This window comes from Myripristis murdjan, chromosome 13 (genome assembly GCF_902150065.1).
Source record: "Myripristis murdjan chromosome 13, fMyrMur1.1, whole genome shotgun sequence".
Lineage (NCBI taxonomy): Eukaryota > Metazoa > Chordata > Actinopteri > Holocentriformes > Holocentridae > Myripristis > Myripristis murdjan.
In genome coordinates, this window is record NC_043992.1 from 29,049,280 (window position 1) to 29,069,927 (window position 20,648).

The following is a 20,648-nucleotide window of genomic DNA, read 5'->3' on the forward strand; positions in this document are numbered from 1 at the left end:
CCTTAATAAGAGAAAAAATGCATTCTGACAAGGTGACCTAACGTCACGTTGACAGTATGCAGTGAGAATAGAATTGGAATAAAATTGCATACTAGTAGTAAACACAACTCCTGTTTTGGCCCATAAAGTTCATAAAGTGTTCCTGCAAAAATCGGTGTGGCACACACAGATTCCATAAAATGCAGTATGGAAGAGTCTGCCAAGCCTCTCTGCAACGGTCGTGTTTGTTTATGGTAATTACACTTTCTCAAAATTTATGTGGCAATGATGCACTGGTGTCAAACTACTACACACAGTGCGTTTAATACATACAGTACTTGTGTGGATTATAGTTGTGTTGTTGAAATAAGGCCGATACTACCATAAGCCCATGATTTCTCTCATTGTTGTGATAAAGCTGGGATCAGGAGGTCAAGTATAATGTTGATGGGCAAGACAATGAATTAGAGCAAGCGTCCTAATCCAACACTGCATATCCCTAAATAGAAGCAATGCCATCTGTAATAATAATAATAAGAGGAAGAAATGACAGACAGTAGCCTGCCAATGCCTTGACAGCACAGTTTCAGCACGTATTAGCCCAGTCGAGCTTCAGCTCTCTGGTAGTCACATGGACTAAAACTACAACAACAGGCTCAGCTAGTCCTGACCTGACAAACTGCATTCCCAACGACCTTTTCCCTCATTGGGTGAAAAGGTCTGCATTCTCCTCTCTCCGGCAACTGTGACTAATACGAGCCGTGGCGTGGTGGAGCTCAACGCTCTCTGAACAACCCTCAAACCAACAACTCCCAGAAATGTTTACATTCTTCACCCATGTTTCCCCCACTTTTATCTCCACAACTTGTGACATGCATGGAAGTCAGCATAACAACAAAGGAAAAGGCAGGAGGAATACACACTCAAGTCGGAGGTAGATTTTGTTATGTTTTCTGCACTGCGACTGCCATTACTGAACTGGAAGGATTAACAGAAACATGAACACCAGTACAAAACTATTTGCCTCCGTCCTCAGATGTTTGACTCAATGTGCTGTCACTAATAATCATGTCAAGCCTGATGTATGACTTCACACTTCCACCACATTAGGTGCAACAGGACCTCACCTAGACTTATAGTTTATTATAACAGCACTACAGGGCTGACTAAGAAATCATATGTTTCCATGCTTAGTCCTTTGTGTGCAATTCTCCCCTCCTCCTTGTTGGATTCTGTAGCATGGCAGACTAACATTGGTGAAGTCAGTGGCTCCTAAATAGTCCCGAGCTATAAAATCCATTTGCGGAGTGAAAAAGTGCACACTGGAGGGAAATAGGTGGAGAATTGAGACACATTTCTCCAGGCTCATCAGGATTGTTACAAAATGGTGGATCCTTAGGAGCTGCTGGAGCACAGCAACAGGAAATGAACTCTGACATAAGAGCTCTGGACCTTGGGGCCCCTGCTGCATCCTGGGAAATCATGGCACTGAGAAGAGAAATGACCCATGACACCTCCATGAAAACCGAAGTCAGAGCAAAATCCATTTACAGTCTTCTAAAATGGTACAATAGATATATCCTTGGAGCATACACAGGCCTATTCTAATTGCTACTAGTTTCTAGCATTCAAGGTGATTCAGTATTCACTTGGCATAAATAAATGTGCTGTTTGCCCAACAAAGGGAATAATCAGAGTAACAAGGTCAAAATCAGAAAAAAACACAGACTGGTAGGCTGCTTTAAACTATGGTCTGTCTTTCCTCCACACAGATTTAAGATAGCAAATGAGAGAGAGAGAGAGAGAGAGAGAGAGAGAGAGAGAGAGCTACCATCTGAAGCTAGCATAACACAGTGCCACTTGGCTCAGGCTGCCTTGGGTGTGCCTCCTCCATCGGCACCATCCATCTTTCCCTCCAGAGCCGCCGTTAGTCGCCGCTCCCCGTTTTATGGCCATTTTCCCAGCCGTGCGACGATAGCATTGACATCATTAGCTAAGTGGTGGCTGGATGACAGGCGGTGGCGATGCGATCGATAACGGCAGGCCCAGCCATCCGCAGGTTGAGCAGTGCTTACTCATCAGCCGTGGGCTCGCATGAGCTCTAGCCTGGGCCAAAGTCTGGGACCGGGCCAGATAAGGGATGAGGAGGTGTCGGGGGTTCACTGCCTGTGATAACAAATGGCTATGAACAGCCACCTTATCTTTCCACCTTAAAGAGGATATGATGTCCACTGTCACACAGCTGCCTAACGGCCAGAACTGCTCTGACAGATATGTTATGAGGGTGAGAAGGGGTCAGCCACTGGTGGTCATGCTGGTGTGTGCGTATGTATGTGAAGACTATTTATTTTTCAGGTCGCTCCGGTGCCCTTATGGCTCCAACCAACAGTTTTCCATTTACCATGCCAGCAATCGCCAAACTTTTCAAAGTAGAGTCGTCATCGACCATGAATACTAAATAATAACAGCCAGGTAATCATTTGCAAATGTTAAAATGCCTGGAGCATGCTCCAAGTTAGGAATGGCTAATCACAACATGGTAAAAAATGTCCTTCATGCATATGCATGGGGTTTTGGGTGTCTATGTACGTGTGCGAGTGCACGAGTGTGTGAGTGTTCACTAGGTTCACTGGTGGGACGCCAAAGGCCACCATAGTGGTGGCCAGATCCCCCTCAAGTGGCATCTGAGACAAACATCATATGACAAGGTGGTGCCCTTCCCCTGTCCTTAACTGTAGCTGACAATAACACTGTAGTGTGCGCCCAGGACAGAAAAGCCGAGGGATGGAGAGAGCAATGAGGATAGGAATAACAGAAATAGAAATATTGGGAGACAACATGTGCTTAAGAGCAGGAAGGAGGGGGCGGGAAGATGGATAGAGTTTATGAAAAGTCAGAGAAAACTAGACAAAAGTTAGAAAAAGCCGAGGTTGAATAAGGTACTTTTAAAGGCCTCCGGTTGTCTGTATCTGTGGGCTTTTTTTCCCTTTCCCTCTCCTCCTCTTCCGTTCTCCTCTTCCTCTCTCTGCTGCTTATCAGTCTGTGATTAAACCTGCCAGCTTTAATTAGACTATATAAGAAGTAGAACACCTCTTTGCCTGCCTCCCTCCACCTCTCTCCTCTCTGTCTCAGCGCTGCAGGTGTACAAAGACAGGCCCAATAAAGTTGTCAGAACTCTGGGCAGAAGCAGCCTGTAGGAGACACTATGATAAATAGATAACATGCCGAGATAATGCACAAACTAATCATGTTCCAGTGGTGTCAATATGCATTAGACACAACTCCTTACACACACACACACACACACACACACACCTACCGCAGTTAACGCTTGACAACGTGCAAAGGCAAACCCAAAGAGACACTGACAACTCACAGGAGCAAGATGAATCCGAGAAACATTACAACCTCACTTCCTGCCTCTGTGCATAGATTGATGCGATTGTAAACTGCAAAGCTGTAAAAAAAAAAAAAAAAAAAAAAAAAAATCAATCCTCAACCGTTTCACTATGCACCCGATCTTTTTATTAATCGCTAATGTGCAAAACTGAAATGAAGAAAGTAAATACCTGTAGTCAGTCATCCACCCCATTCCTTTCAATTATGCAGTGTTTACAGATCAGTTCAACTCTGAGCTGAGGTGAGGAAGCCAAATTTATTCACATAACATTATGGCTGATAGGATCGTCTTAACATAGGGCTAATCTCTCAAAGTTCAGGTACATCTCTTTGGACGGTGACCCCCAATAGACACACATCATGGCCTTCCTTTGACTCTTGTCCTCAGCGACCATCTTTCCTCCTCCTACTTATTCCACTCCGACTGCCCTCCCTCCTCCTCCTCCTTGCTCTCCTCTCCCCTCTCACAGCCGGGCATCGTAGGTGGACTTCCGACAGGAAAGCCAGGGGCGCCACAGGGGAAAATCTCCAGAGAGTCAAACAGCAACACAGGACCAAGACTGCGCTCCACTCCACCTCCAATATTGGAAATGAGGCCCGTGGGGAACTGAGATTCACATGAAGTTGGCCAGCAACAGGTAAGAAGACAAAATGTAAAACTTTCTGTCTGCATGTGTGTGTGTGTTAGACACACATAGAAATGCACACAGACTGTCCACAGACAAACATGCCCAAGGTTGTCCTTTAATACCAGCGTGGGTGGATTTCAGGGCAGTCACTCTCTGTGTTTTTTCCAATAAGCTCTCACTTTAGCAGGCTCCCGGTGGCTAAAGCCTCTCACAATCCAAGTACACTCGGCTGAAAACACTGACTCACTCAAACCCCATCATAGACTATTACACTCTCACATACTGAATAATAGTAGAACTTCTTTTCAAACCAAGTCATATTATTCACCATAATACATACTGACGACATTCTCTTCAACAGGCTCGGCCAATGGACGTCTCTACAAGGTGTGCATTTGAGCAATACTGGAAACTAGGTGGGCACTACAGCAAATTTCTATGAAGCTACAGCAGCAGAGGTTCAACCTATTGAACTCCAGGCAGTGGCCTCATTTCATTGGCAGTGACTCAAGTCATAACCTCTTATCTATGAACACGCTGAGTCATGGAATTCTGCTGTGGCCAATAGCCAAGCAGCAGGGTTGCTTATGGCTGTCATTGATTGGTTGATCCCTGAGCACAAAGCTGAAAGGGCACATACCAGCAACACAGCCTGAAGCAGAAAACTGGCAGCAGCTCACTGAACGGAGATTTGCCTGAGCTCTCCTTTACTCTCTACTTTCTTCCAGCTCTCTTCCTCTGTCCAACTATCTGCTTCGTCATGGCATTCGCTCACTCCTCCGAGCTTCTCCCATTTCCTTCTTGGTCTGCCATAGGCCATTACCTTTGTCCCCTCTGGTTGCTAATCTGTTGGGTAATTGTATGTGGAATAGCAAAGCGGAGCTGCTAATGTCCAGAGGTCACCATTCCACACTGGCCTACATCCTGGTCCTTTATCTCCATGGCCACCATGTTTCCAAACACTGCTGCCTTCTTTTGTAAGGAGAAGAAACATGGAGGCTGGTTAAAACTAGACAAACAAAGCCCTATAACCCCCATTCAAGCCATTAATCATTTCTACCACCCTATACTTCCCAGCAGCCATGATCCATCAATGATGCATTTGTATTAGAAAAACAATGTAAGGGTGGGGTTGGGATACGGGGGCAAACTGCATCCATCCATCCATTACATGAGACCTTTGTTATTGATTGATCTCATCTAGAAATATTTTCAATGCCCTTGGGTAGAGCATTTGTTACAAAGAGCTTTGAAGAGCTGTGTGTCCAAAAAAACAAAAAAAAAAAACAAAACACACACACATCGCTCTGCACTTATAAGTTAATGCTGACATTTTATCTTCTTGATCCTTCAAATATAGAGTAGGCAGAGTCAACATGGCTGCTTTGAGGTCAGCTTCCCCATACATAATTCTGTCATTTAAGACACAGAGTCGAACTGGCCCTGAATCAGAAAAAGGGTCAACTACAGACGCCTTTATATCAAGCCATCCCCATCTGCAAATCTCTAATGAGCGAGGGAGCTTAAACAGGCGGGAGAAAAGAGAACCTCAGTTCAACTGAGGCAGGCACACTTTCTAATGGAAATTCAGATACAATCATCCCAGAATGCACTTCTCTCTGCCTAATAATCGGCCACTAGAACAAGGCAGCCATTGAAAGGAGAGTGACTGTAATCTGGTCCACAAAACTCCAAAGCTGCCCGCTATAATTAGCTCCTTTCTCCATCAAACACAGGGCTACACTGACTCACAAGCACACTCCTCCTGTAATGCAAGCGAGACAGACTGAGTGAAAGTCGCCTTTTTGGATGAACAGGGAAATTTTCCTCCTTGGCATATGGAGTCTCCCTTGGTTGACAGGTACGCTAGCTGTGAAATCTGCAAATGAGCAGGTGAGAGGCTACAGTTTCATTCAGCGGCAAGGTGATTTGTGGAAATAAAAGCCTTGGCTTGACATGTAAAATAATATGGTATGGGCAAGTTTTCAGATTGAGGGGTGTTACCAGCCAGCAACACATCCTTCTTTATTAAAATACTCTGGTCTCAGCTGGGCCCAGTGATTTAGGCCGTGTTTGACACTAAAAGGCTCAAGTACTTTCCAATTACCTTTCTCATTTGATTACTGATCCGGCGCTGAGGAGTCGAGTCAGGACTTAGAATGAGACCTGATATGAAGGGTGCTTTCACTGTTCCTGTTAAGAGGCACGCCAAAGCCCGTGTTTATCTGTCCACATTATATGTGACAGAAACCCACTTCCATCCCACAGAACTAAATCACTGTCCTCATCAAAGGAATTATCCACATCTGTGGCCTATATCCTGATGAGCAGGGCCTGCCCTCCTCTAATCCCAGAAACATGTTCTAGCCCAGAGGCAGCCAGGGGTGAGTGGGTATACGGCAGGCCTGCTGCCTGGGCAAATGGCACTAGCATTAGGGGAAGAGGAGGCTTCTTGGAGAGGTGTGACTGCACTGCAAAGGGCCCAATCAGGCAGAGAACAGAAGTGCTGACAGCTGCTATGCTTTAACCTGAGAGCGGAGAGACCGTCTTACCGAGGAACTTGTTTGCATGTTACGCTTGTTTGTGTTTGTGTTTACATCCTCCCAAGCAAAGCCACTCCAATAATGATGATTGAGATCAAAGAAATAGAAAGTCACCAAAAAGCACTCCATCACAGCACTGCGGGGCTACGGGTCAAATAACCTGCTTTAAGTGGAAGTGAAACCTACAGTATAAAGCCATATGTCCATTATCAAAAGACAGATACTTCCTCTTCTGAAATGTTATGTCTCTCTTTCTGTGAGTGTGTGTGTGTGTGTGTGTGTGTGTGTGTGTGTGTGTGACAGAGCAGCGCAGACCAAAGCCCTTGCTGCATACTCTGCTGCTCTATGTTAAGGCCATATCACGGAGCCTCCCAAACATTCATTCACTTTATCTCTCCTGCTGAAATCTCACACAGCCAATCTTAAATCAATAATCCAGTCATCACGGGTAGAAAGGCCTTTCTTGAAATGGAAATACCAAAGTACTGAAGTCCAGTGGATGTACTCTGACAGAAAGGGAGTGGCTAGCAGGCAGTGGCCAGTATACTGTAAGGTGGTGGTGTGCAGCTCATACACTGAATACTCCTGCCACAAAAATAAATCAACTGATGGAGGGGTGTTATATCGTTCATTTTTATATTATTTTTATTTTTATGCAGCTAACCTTTTCAGTCAATCTTGATCTGTTGCTGCATCTTACAACATGGTATCAAACGGGCAGGGGAGCAGCATTCAGCCAGTTTTTTTGCTTCTCATCCAATACTGTAGTTCACTGATGGAAAAACTGCTAGGCTCATGTGCTGCCAGCGCGGTCTTCAAGGATTTGATTTATTTGAGTGGCAGGTACAGTGAAGCAAAATCAAGAATTGAGCCCAGAGTTGCCACAGCAGCAGGGAGTGCTGTGCCACAAGCCAACTGTGTCACCAGGACGCCCTCTAAAACACAACTTTGATTAGATTATTGTCGAGTTAATGGGATATTTAACAAGGGAGAAAATGTTAATAGGGCTTCCTCAACTATACGTTCAGAAGCTTACAACATGCCCTGCGTCCCTGACCCATAGCAGCAGATAAGGTCAAGGTATGTGGCTGTGCTGCTAAACAAATGCCACACAATCCGATAACCTAATCAGATATATTAGATATTAACTCAACAAAACCTCTTTTCTAGATCACTGAGCAGCTCATTTTGACCAAGAGAGGGTCTGTAAATGTGACAAAAACAAGCAAAACAGACCATTACATTGTGCATCAAACAGCTGAGCTTCTCTTTGACAGTCTAACACTAAACATACTAGGCTACTTTGTGATTCCCTTCCACATATATCCATACTGGCCATTATATTCAATACAAATATAGGGGGATCCCTGGCCCATAAAAAACAATGTATCCAGGTTTTTTTTTTTTTTTTTTTTTTTTTTTTTTTTTTTTTATGTTAGGAGCAAATCCATTTTCATGGCTGCCTTTCTTATGTCTAAACTTTAAACAGGCCCACTAGGATCGATTGTAGAGGAACCACGTTTATAGGTCAGCCTTATAATAATCATAATTATTTTAAATAAAGGCTTCAAATCATATATAGCTCCATGCCCTCGAGGGGGTGGACTGGGGTTGACTCCCAGTTTCTCAGCACTCAGCCTGCCGTTCACCCAGACTGCAATGTTGGGAAAAGTGGAAGGGAAAAATGTCTCCGGGAAAAAAGAGAAACCTTTCCCAAGCCTGTTGTTTGGCTCTCCGACTTGTCCACTCACATGGATTTCTGAAAGTAAAGGACTAGTATCTAGTGTCGTCTACATACCATAGCATTCCTCCTTCTCCCTCTCCACCTCTCGTCCACTCCTTTCTTTCTCTCCTTGGTCTCTCTGCGATTCACAGCCGGTGAAAAGACTTTAAAAAAGAGGCCAAAAAAATACTTCCTCCTAATGCTCACATAAATTCATGTGCCTTTCTGGCCAAAAAAAAAAAAAAAAAAAAAAGAGGAAAAAAAAGATCTGCCAGCTACTCGTCCCACTTAAGTCTTCATTTTCATCAGTGTGAAGTTTTCAGAAACGATATGCATGTTTAGTTCCCCCTTCTTTCTTTCTCTGTCTCTCTTTCTCTGTGATACAAAAACAACAAATTTCTCCCCGGGAAAAAAATGCAGTGAACTCCAGTCCTTTCTCCACGACTGGAAACGTCTTGCAAGGAAAAGAAAGGGGGAGGCGTTGGAAAGCCCTGTTTCGGTGTGTTTTTCCTCTTGCTTCACCACGTTGTTTTGACCAATTATTATTTCCTTTGTTGTGTCAAAAATAAAGAGTCCACGGGCTACGCGATCACAAGGTCTGCCTTATTATTTTTTTTCTCCCAACGTGCCGCTCGCCGTGTAATTCAGTGCTACTGGAAGTGTTGTATTTTCCGTTTCTACTGTTAAGCCCCGTGCAGTGGAAATGTGTGACGGTGTGGAGGCTATAAGTGTATTTTTTTTTTCAGCTTCCCAATAATGGCGGACCTTCTCCGAATCCAGCATCTCCCCTCCTATTCTGAGAGAGAGAGTGAGAGAGAGTGAGCGAGAGAGAGAGAGAGAGAGAGAGAGAGAGAGAGAGAGAGAGAGAGAGAGAGAGAGAGAGAGAGAGAGAGAGAGAGTCTCGCCCAGTGGTTCGTGGACACAATTACAACACACACGCATTGTTTATGAATATGATTGCTTGGCCACGCCGTTCATCACTCCACATTAAGCCGTAAAAAGGGATGTAGTGGTAAAAAAAAAAAAAAAAAGAAGAAGAAGAAAGAAAAGAAAAAACAGGGTGTGTAAATTATGACAAGCATCCTATAAACCGCCACCATAAACAAAAAAATAAAAAATAAAAATCACATTGTCACACATCTAATAAATGTATATGTTTTAAAGACCTGCTCCTCGTTTTTTGTTTTTTTCATTATTATTTACAGCGCTTCTATATCTGCACACCATGAAATCACATCTTGATTTATGTCAAGCTTAAAAGGTGGGATTATGTCTGCACATTAAAAGGATCAAGTTTAAGGTGGGTTTACCCATCATCCTCCACAAAAGCTATTGTTATTTATTTATTTATTTATTTATTTATTTATTTATTTATTTATTTATGTGGTTGTTTGACTAATGGTAATAATATTTTTTAAAATATAGACATCATTTACCTGCCTTGCTGCACCATCAGTGATGATCATTATTTTCTCTTCTGTTTCACAGCTATCAGGAGGTTTGTGTTCATGTCATGGTGCTTGTTATTCACTGGCCTTCCTCCAATCTGTTTTGTCATCTTGGCCCCACGCCTCACACATCACTCGGCACCTTTTACAACCAATTCACATTTTCTTGCCCCTTAAAGAGTTTAATGGATCATGCCTTCCACACGGGCTAATGTTTTTTTGTTATTCCTGCATCACGCGGTGGGGAACTTGTGTGACACCTAAAAGTTTCAGTCCAGGAGTAACAGATCCGGTACACAGGGAAAATATAATGCCTTTGCCAAGAAAACCAAGCACCTCAGTCCCAATTGCTTGTGTCGTTTACAGACTCTCCCAGATGCTTATAGAGGCTCTGTGTATCTGACTGTGTTTTGATGATTTCAACATATGGCAGACAGGAGGCCATGTTTGTTATAATGTAAAAAAAATAAACTTATCGGAAGGAAGATAGGATGTGTTTTTCATGCAATCAACGATGCTTTACAAGGAAGCTGCTGACATATTCACAACGTAGAACTTAAAAGTAATGGCTCATAGGCCTGTGAAAGTGAATTTATTGATTTTGCACTGGGAATTGGGTTATTTGGAGGCTTTCTGACATCATGTCACAACACAAGCGAGTTAAAATTACACCCACAGTTTGATCTCACATGGCTCTTGAAAAAGTCAAAGCAGAAACATTAAAAATGTAAGTCTGCAAGCAAAATTCACAGAAATGATCTGTGTTTTTTTTTTTTTTTTTTTTTAACTGAATCATATAGTGCACCATGTGTGCTCTGAGTGTTTGAAGACCGGTCGTCCATTGAATACACAGTCGGGCAGGGTTCAAGGTGCAGCGCCCTCCGTTTGAGTGAGTCCACAAGCTTCTGTCCAATCACATTAGTCGGTGCGTTCGCAGCAATATTTACATGACCCCAATCACACACAGCAAGATTAGCAGGGGTCAAAGTTTCTATTTTATAATCTGCCTCTCTTTTACGTCGCCTCTGCCACCAGTGCCGTTTCTTTATGAGCCAGACCTATAAGAAAGCTCTTTTGTTCACTTATCAATAAAAATGTGACACATGAGGCTACTTTAATTCTCATTTAAAGATTGGCTGTTTTCTTTGCAGCTGGTTCTTTCTTGCTCTTTGACCCTGGAAAGCAGTGGCCAGAGCTGCCAGCATTACATGGGAGCAAAGGTCTGCTTTAGGGCAGTTTACTCACTCGCTGGTTTCCTTTTTAATTTTGTGTTTCTGTATCCCACCTCAACCCTCTCTGTACTGCAGCTGAAATATTTCTGGGTCCCAAGGGCAAGCACATTCCTCCCACTCACAGTTGTGCAATCCCTGACAATCACAGTCCCCCCCCCCATCCCCCTCTTGACTCCCCAAACGCTCAGTTCAGAGAAGTAAGCTGTCCAAGCTGTCTGTGCAATGTTCAGCAGTGGATCGGCTACCCAGCCGGTCCAGTAAACAACTCCGTAGAGTACAGCCAGTGTGATACAACCTCAAAAGGCCTGACAATCTATTTTGCTGCTTGGTGCGGTGGTAAAATGGGTGTGTATTTTTCCCTATTCTGTAAGAAAATCATTGCTGGGATGCGTTGAACTTGTGCTATTTTCCTGCAAGTTTTCCTGACTCAGATGTTTAGTGGCCCACCACTCAACCACAGTGCGCGCACACACACACACACACTCACACAATGAATTTGTATAAAATGCAACCTCAATGTAAAGATGGCATACGCTGCAAACTTGGTGTGAGAACCCTTAGTCTCCAATTTATGTAACGGATTTTTCCAATTCATACGGCACACAAAGATGTAAGACACATTAACCTAAGCTCAAGATGAAATTTAAATAAAAATTTTGGTGTGAAAACCAAATTCCCAAATCACAGGTAAATAGGTTGAGTGATTTAATTAAATAATTATCATTGTCCATATCCCAATCTTCAGAATCGGACTAAAATTTCTGAGAAAGCAAACTTAATTTAGGTGAAATCATATATTAAGTGCGATTTCTGTTGGTACAGTGTGTGTGTGTGTGTGTGTGTGTGTGTGTGTGTGTGTGTGTGAGGATAAAATAGGAACGGTCCTTTAGCCTCTCATGTGACCCAAAGCACGACTGAACGAAGGGCATCCTGGTTATTGTAGTGACGTCTTAAGTTTTTTTTGGTTGTCCATATGGAAACAAAAAACTTCATTTCCCATGATGCAACGCGCATCGCCGTTTCTTTGCGCTTCCTGTTAGCTCGGTTAGGATAGCGGGCAAGCGGTCGAAAAAAAAATATACTTATGTATTCATATAAAAGCGTAGCATAGCTGTCAAGAAACCGCCTATTTCGGAGTTTGTAACGTTCGTTGGGAGAAGAAAATGGTAACTATGTTTAATAAAGATGAACATTTATTTCTCTTAATAGCCCATTACGGCTAAGTTACGCGTTAGCTTGGTAACCTCCTCATTCAGCCAACACTCAGCCAATGTCAGCTAGCCTGTTAGCTAACTAGGCCAGAGATTTGAAGTTGAAGACAGTTGAATAGCTTGAACGCTAAGATTTATGTCACCTGGTTCATTGTAGTTAAGATAAATTACTTTTGGGATCCAGTGCATGTTTTGTGTGGTGTGGGTGTGGTCCAGCTCCGTGTTAGCTGCACTTGATGTTATCGGTGTAGCCGGATAGTGTGAGCTAACGTCGGCTAACGTACTGTTGGTCGAGAGGCTAACCCAACTCGGGTGTTCATTAAATAACATATCAGGATGTTTTGCCACTGAAAATACCCCGAAAAACAAATTACATGTAACTGAAAGGCATTGTAGCCAACAAAATAGTTCCGGCGATGGTAAACACGTCAGAGGTTTAAAGGCTTAGGCATTACTGCTATTTATCATGTGTATACTGTATTACTGCTATTTATCATGTGTATACTGTATATTTCTTCTAAATTTGCACATTGACCTACCTCTATGCACATTTTATACACCCATGCACACGTTTTTTTTTTTTTTTTGCACATTGCTTTTTGCACTCTGGGTTGTACTTAGGTTATTCTGTTGTTCTGTTGTTAGGTTATTCTTATTCTGTTATACTTAGATCTTATTCTTTATTTCTATTTTTTTTTTTTTTATTTACTTAATCTGTAATCTGTGGATACTGCTGAAGAAAATGTGAATTTCCTGCGGGATGAATAAAGTATCTACCTACCTACCTACCTACCTACCTACCTATTAGACATTTTAGCAAGTGTTGCCTCCTGTGTTTGACTCGCTCTTGTCTCTCCATTCCTGTCTCTCTGTTTTTTGTTTGTTTGTTTTTTTGCCACACAGATCCGCTTCATCCTGATCCAGAACCGAGCGGGGAAGACGCGTCTAGCCAAGTGGTACATGCAGTTTGACGATGATGAGAAGCAGAAGCTGATCGAGGAAGTGCATGCTGTGGTGACTGTCCGGGATGCTAAGCACACCAACTTTGTAGAGGTATGGGATTAGTCAGTGGTATCTGTGTGCATGACTGTATGGTTTGGATCTATAGCTTTGGTTACTTAAATGTTTCAAGACTTTCAATATAATGGTTTGAGCAGTGTCACCAAAACTGCATGAATAGCAGTGTTGAAATGATTGGAAGACTACTGCATTACACATTTGAAACCTATTTCATCACCAGTCACTTATAATGACATTCTGTTATGTTTCACATCTCAAATGTAAGAAATCCAGCAAATAATGGGTAGTACTTTAGAGAAATTTACCATCAGAAGCAAAAAATTGCTGTTTATCACTTGTTTTTTTTTTTTTGTGATCTTTCTTCAAGGTCATAATGAGGATACTGTGTTTTATTTGAAAAAAAAAATGTAGACATAAAGTCAGATGAAGTTGTTGTGCTTTTCATACTACAACAGATGGTGCCTGTTATTGAGAGGTTGTTTTGTGTTGTTTCTGCAGTTCAGAAACTTCAAGATCATTTACCGACGTTACGCTGGCCTATACTTCTGTATCTGTGTGGATGTGACAGATAACAACCTGGCATACCTGGAAGGTATCCACAACTTTGTAGAGGTAAGTGGCACACACACACATGCACACGGACAAATAGACATAAACACAAAATGTGATGTGAGCCTACACAGTGTGTGAAATGATTTAGTGCTTCACAGCCTGATTATTCTGAGGAATGTCTGTCAATGATTTCCTTTGGATTTCCCCTCCCATTGACTCTCCACTTCTTAATATCAAACCTACATTCTTGTAGGAAGTATGGACTTGATTAAACTGAAGGTCACTGGAGTAAATTTGTCTTTCTCGGTTCTCTAAAGTGAGCAAATGCTTAGACTTAAGTGGGATGATGTTACTTAAGAGTCTCTTGTTTTTCAGATTTTGTCAACAATAACAATATGATCTCACAGTAGCTACTGTGTATCTAGTGCAGAGCGTAGACTGTAACAGATTGCAGATTATCAGATTGTCACGATTTAATACACAAAATGAATGAGCCACAGTTTAGGCATTCAGTGTGACAGTGTTTTCCACCGCAATTCATGGTAACATACTGGAATAAGTTGCCACAGTGTAATAAAATATAATTCATTTGACAGTTTTATTTTCACGGGGTGTGACTATTGCTGGTGGGATCAGTGTTACATATAGCCTAAGGTCAAGTGATCCTGGAAAAAAGCCCTCAGCTGTGCAGTAGCACACCAATCATAAACAGGGTGTAACAGTAACTGACTGTAAGACAGGCAACGTATTTTATGACCATAGTTAATGTATTTTCATACCATGTTTTGAGGGTGTTGACTCACACACCAATTTAATTTCAGTTGCTGTTTGCGAACAAAATACCTTTTTGAAGTTACAAGCGCTCAGGTGACAAACAATAGTCAAAAAAGAAATGACTCTGTGACCACCTGCAGCAGAGGAGCTGTTTGCAGTCAGTGTCACTGTTCATGTTAGCCCATATAGCTGCACCACAACAAACACTGCAAACTGAAACCATGTTGGTGTTCTTCTCCTCACGTTTTTGATGTTGCTGGAGTCTGTTAATTTAAGATAATCCCAGTTGCACATTTCACAGCAGTGAGCAGGTATTGCAGTACAAACTGTGTGACTTTGCAGCTTGGTTGTGATTCCTTTATGCAGAAGTGAACAATTACTTGACAAAGGATAGTCCTGTGTTTTTCCTTGAAAAAGCTTCATGATTGTCATTTACAAAGAACTTACCTCTTAAGTTAAACTTTAGAGTACGTGAAAGAGAGTGGAGAGTAGTGTGTAAAGTAGTATGTGTTTGTGTGAGGGTGTTTGTGTGTTAGTCAGCTTTCACACAAGTGCATAGGGGGAAAATGGTTCAGTATATACAACATAAAGTATATGATTTTTTTCTTTTTCTTGAATGAGGCACTTAAACAAGCAGATAAACAAGTTGCTTTAACATGGATGTGTGGTCACATTATTCCCTGAGATCGAAGACAGTCCAGCTCACTTCATGCTCCCTGTCCAAGTCGCAGCCTTAATCTGGTCTTGATGAGAGAAACGAGATCCCTGCGTTCCAAACACAATATCTGCTAACCTCAAGCCTATATTGATTAATGCATTCAATCATACCCCGTCTTCTACATAACACAATTTCAGTCGTATCATGTCCTGCCGCCGTCGTGCATTATGTGTGGGGCACGGTGTTGTCATAGTGGCATGTGTTTGTCCATTGTGTGTTGACGTTGTCTTGAGAATACAGTAGCAATAACAATACATGATTGAAACTTAACTTGTACACCACTGGTTCCCTCTGTATAGTAGATGGTCTAATTTGATTCTGGAGCACTTTGCTGCATAAACTCGTCAGTGCTGTGAAATGCAAAGTTTATATCAGTATCACCCATGAGTTACATGAATCTGTTATCTCAATTAATGACCTCATTAAGATAATTGGTTATTTTAAGTAAATCATGGTGAATATGGCAGGATATTAGGCATCTACAGTGCCTCTTGTTTTATGATTGAAATTGCAAAATATCTAACTGCCAGTTTTTGTGTGTGTGTATGTATATGTGTGTGTGTGTGTGTGTGTGTGTGTGTGTGTGTGTGTGTGTGTGTGTGTGTGTGTGTGTGTACATATATATATATCTCACTAAAAAGTACAAACTGAAATGTTGAGCATGAAGCCTTCAGCTGAGGCAAACGGTCGAGCTCTTTCTGTTCGTAGGTGGAGTTCATTCGGGCCAGTGTAATGTTTGACTATAAAGGAATGCATGCAAGTTCATTTTGAAATGCACTGTACAGTCTCAATTTGTAATGATAAAGCTTGCGGTTATGTGTGTATCTGCAAATTTGAACTGTTAACCTACACACAATTAATATAGTGCACATTTTCCCCTCCTTGTGTTCATGGAGTAGCTGTTTGGGTAGCAAATCTGAGGCTTGGAAAAAATTTTAAATTGCTCGGGAGCCGCTTCTCCATTGCAGAGCTTAATTGTTTTGACATTAAGTTCTGCATATTTTTAACTAGGGGTCAGTAACTGGTGTTGTAAATGACAGTATACAACTGAAAAAATTGTCTTGGGGGAAACAACAGTGGATGATAACCGGAATGATTTAATTTGCGTTAATGTAAACTGATGACCCCGTAGTGGAAATTAGCCTATTACAAGGTTGTTAAGTGAGTTCTGTTCCTTCTACAACAAAATCAGAGGATTTCTGCACAAATGCACCATATTAAGTCATACAATTTATCATAACCACTGTTAAAGCTGTCTATTCTGTTATCTGCCAACTGCTGCCTTATCATTACCTGCCAATTTTACCTCATTCCTCTCCTTCCTCCAAGGTGCTGAATGAGTATTTTCACAATGTGTGTGAACTGGACCTAGTGTTCAACTTCTACAAGGTAAGGACATCAAAAACATATTTTACTTCAAAGTCAGCCAAATACCAAATAAATAGCAAAGATACCAACTCTCTAAAGCATAAACACCCTGATAGAACAGAAAGAACAGAGGTGGAACGAGGGGAAGATGGAAAAAAATGTCTTTGATTAAAGTAGCGCCATGGCAACGGGTATGTAATTCACAAGTACAGCAATCATTCAGTTAGATTCAGCTGCATCATTTTGGCGGGGGTGGGGGATATATTTTCCTGTGAAAGAAATGGCAGGCAATTAACACCTCTGAACACCATCCTGACTGTTTCTAGCACGCTAACTAATTACCTGAGGTGTTGTTGAACATCCGCCCACACGCTGAACTTTAACGAAGCACCACCCACGTCTGAAAGTTACTTGGCTTTTTGGCATGTTCGAACCAGACATCACAGGAAACATCGTCTGATTCCTACATGACCGGTCCTTCACAACACATCACTTGATCCTCCTCCAGTGTGTTGACAGTGGAAGAGGTGTGAATCGTGTTACTGTGGACACCACGGCCACGTTAGAGCATCTGTGCACACATGTTGGAAGCACAGTTGGTCTGTCATCGTAAGCGTCGGGGTGTTTGTACTCGAAGCAACAGAGGAGAAGCTATTAACTTGTCAATGTTTTGATGAAATATAAGTGGTGTTGAGCATTGATGACCGAGGGCTAGATGTAGTTGCCTTTGTAAATACAGTGGGAAGGCAAACAAAACGTATGCTTTCATTTCCAGCAGTTTTTCTAAGGCTGAGTAAAAGTATAGTATAGTGTGATCTTAATTTGAACGATCTGTTTCTGAAATCCTGAGAGCGATCTTTCAGTCGATGCCTTTTTTCAGTGACTGTGTGAAGACTTTTGCGAAATAATATTTGCAGCGCACCTGAACAAATGACATGTTTTGAATGAATGAATGATCAATACCGGTAGCTTTAACACTGAAGCCACCAGCATCAAGGCCTAAAGGCAGATGTTCATATACACGTTGGATTTGAAAATCATGACGGTGAAGAAGAGTTGGACAAAAACAAAGCTGCAGAATTAGTGTTGTTACTGAAATGTCTGCAACTGAATTGATATGGAATTGAACTGAGTTGTATGTGGTATCAGATCAAATCAGGACATTGTGAATCGGAATAGAACCGACATGGGAAGTCAGTGCCATTGTCAAGAAATGTATAGAATTCCCACACACACAATATAATTTCTGACTTGATTTATTTGGTCAACCTACTCATCGGGCCCTAAAATGTCAGATCAATGCAGTGATTATATTTTGTGTGCAGGAATTCTGTACTTAACTTTGTTTTCCAAGGAGATTGATTTCCTGCACCACAGAGGAGACAGTAAGCAATATGTTTTTTGCTCTTTATCGTCAAATCAGTGCCAATACCCAGCCCTAAAGGTTACATAAGGCTCTGCTCATCTAACTTTAGTATTGAAGGAAATCTCAGACACTCACTTCAAGTCTTCTGCATTGACCTGAGGCTAGTATTAATGTATTCTTAACTGTTTTTATTATCTCCATGTTGAGCTGTCTGTGCGCTCTAACGTGTTTCCCGTCTCTGCGCTCTCAGGTGTACACGGTGGTGGATGAGATGTTCCTTGCAGGAGAGATTAGGGAGACCAGTCAGACCAAGGTCCTCAAGCAGCTCCTCATGCTCCAGTCGCTGGAGTAGGGACCAGCCAACCATCATTTCTACCTGCTGCGGCACCTAAACTAACCCTGCCCTGTACTTCTCTGGAAAGGACCCCCCCTTTCGTTTTCCTGCCTCTATGGAGCAGGCTCCGCCCCATACAGAGCTTGGAGGGCGGGGGGTTGTTAAGAAAATAGAAATACTCAATATTGTTTACATACAAATATATCATGTAGAGTTGAAGTAATCTGTTTGTTATAGCAATCTACAGTATATGTTGTGTCCATTTACAATATTCTGCAACTGTTGTTCTCCACTGATAAATTCGCCCAATATAAAAGAAAAGCTGCATATTTTAGTGTTGCAGATGTATGGCCCTTGACATTCAGATGCTTTATGAACTACAGCACCACATGAGTTACAATCAACTTCATATTGTTTGCCCAAAGCAAGAAGCTGCAGCAGAGAGTTACTTCACGTAGTAGCCAGTTAGTTTTTGCATTTGTTGCCGTGCAGCCTGGTGGAAACACTGAAAGAGATCCACCAAGCTGGCACTGCCCTGCTCTCCCCGCCCCCTCCCCCTCCTCCTTTTCTCCCCCAAATCCTCAACTTTCGTTTAATAGCACTACTGTAACTAACAAGCACCATGTATTTTGAGAGAAACTGCCTATTATGATCCTTGTGTGTAGAGCACTTTTGACTTAAGATCAGCTTCACAACAGCCTCGCAGCCCCGATTGCATGAAAACCATGCAAACAAAGACGTTGCCAGACTTGTGTGGTGCAGACTTGTCACAGTTCCAATGTGTTTTCTGTCTGGATCACAGTGCAAGTAAACTGCAGCTGGAAAGCCCTTCACAGCAATTGACCCACCACACTAAGTTCATGATTCGATGGGGTGTGCTTACGATGAGAGCCATTCTGACGATGTGTTATGGTAACCTGTGCTGTGTCAGACGTCCTCACCGCTGATGATGATGAACAGTGTGGGCTACAGTGTCTTAGATAGCTGCACTCTAATGTTGTAGTCATTTGGTTTGCTCCGTGAAAGATCTAGATCATTCTATGCAACTCTGAATTAAATGGTGCTTGTTGGTCACACTTTTGAACACTCAAAACACAAATGCACCCAAATACTCACCAATGGAAAGAGCTCTTCAGATCACAGTGGGAAAGGAAGTCTTTTCAGTGGAAATAGCAAATATATTTTACGTAAAGCAGTACTGTGAAGTTTGCTTTGTATGGTGTGTACAGACAGTATATCTTACATACAATGTGTTAATTGTGTGAAACTAAAATGTTCATTCCAGAATTTTAAAGTGTTTTTCTTACCCATGATATGACTTGTTCAGGATTAACATTTCAGCTCTACAGGATTGGTATGACCTGATGGCACAAAATGAATTTGAATCATAAAACGCGTGTCAGAGGCTTCATAATCCTCAAATTTGTTTTTCTTCTTTGGAGTTAAAGGTCCCACTTACCACCTGCCATACTCTAACTTTAACATGTCTAGTCACAAAAGTGTCATAAGTGGTTGCACTTGCTGAATTTTTGTATGATTTTTTTTTTTATGGTTTAGCATAAGTGAAAGATGAACTGCTTCCTCTGTCATCCATCTGTGTGAGTTTGCTGATGGAAGATGTGTTTGTATGTATTACTGTCTCCTGTTCAACTACCCACATCAATTTATTCCATTCTGTGTATATAATAAATGGATGAAATGCTAAATAAACGCTTGTCTACAATAATTTTTCCTATTTTATGTGTGGGGAATGCTATGAGAATGTATTCCTAGGTGAAATCTAGACATCACTGCACAATATGTAGCTATTCTCCTGATTCCTCCTTAAACATGATTTCCTTCTGTTCATTTTAGTGGTGAGGAAACTGTCCAAAATACTTCCTGAGCAATGTCACTGACAAAAATTAGTCAATTTTGGCGATCATCTCCTGAAACTTATCTTCTGTCTTGAGCATGACTCATCATTCTGTGTGCATCAGTGACTGCCAACAAGAAAGAGGCAGATGGGACACAGCGCTGCTCATGTAATTACAAAACTACCCCCAGCGGCACCACACTGCACCTCTGAACGCACAACATCTTCAAATATATCGATAGATTTTTGTTATTGTTGTTCAATGTGTTAGCACCATCTAGTGGTAAACCATAAAATATACCTGCTCTACAGTAAATTATGCAATTTGGTTATGAGGTCATTCTAACAGGCTGTCTAGGATCAATAAATCAGTCAATATATCCACTCCAGCTACATTAAACCTCTCTAGACGTTACTCCATCGACCCAGGAGCATAAATCCAGACACAGAGGGCATTTACTCCTCCATCACATGAATCCTCCGATATCCTAACCCCA

The 20,648-nt window shown here is 41.9% G+C and overlaps 2 protein-coding genes across 3 annotated transcripts in view; one reads left to right on the top strand and one right to left on the bottom strand.

Moving 5' to 3' along the window:
• The window catches only part of arhgap35a (Rho GTPase activating protein 35a), a 68,015-nt gene extending 58,960 nt beyond the window's left edge, over positions 1-9,055 (bottom strand). Inside the window, 1 exon segment of the mRNA XM_030067896.1 lies at positions 8,349-9,055. The gene's annotated coding sequence lies outside the window, so the exon portion shown is untranslated.
• A 2,899-nt stretch (positions 9,056-11,954) lies between these two features.
• On the top strand, positions 11,955-20,020 carry ap2s1 (adaptor related protein complex 2 subunit sigma 1). Of its 2 annotated transcripts, XM_030067897.1 has the most exons (5): positions 11,959-12,119; positions 13,068-13,217; positions 13,683-13,796; positions 16,558-16,617; positions 18,213-20,020. In XM_030067897.1, exons 1-5 carry the CDS (start codon positions 12,117-12,119, stop codon positions 18,312-18,314), a joined length of 429 nt encoding a protein of 142 aa, XP_029923757.1. In that variant the 5' UTR covers positions 11,959-12,116; the 3' UTR covers positions 18,315-20,020. The 2 variants fall into 2 exon arrangements, with proteins under 2 accessions (XP_029923758.1, XP_029923757.1); XM_030067898.1 differs by lacking the exon at positions 13,683-13,796 and having other exon boundaries at positions 11,955-12,119.
• Positions 20,021-20,648: the final 628 nt, after the last annotated feature.

Coding starts and splice junctions, on each gene's coding strand:
- ap2s1 (XM_030067897.1), top strand. Junction 13,218..13,682: donor AGCACACCAACTTTGTAGAG/GTATGGGATTAG, acceptor TTGTTTCTGCAG/TTCAGAAACTTCAAGATCAT. Junction 16,618..18,212: donor TAGTGTTCAACTTCTACAAG/GTAAGGACATCA, acceptor CTGCGCTCTCAG/GTGTACACGGTGGTGGATGA.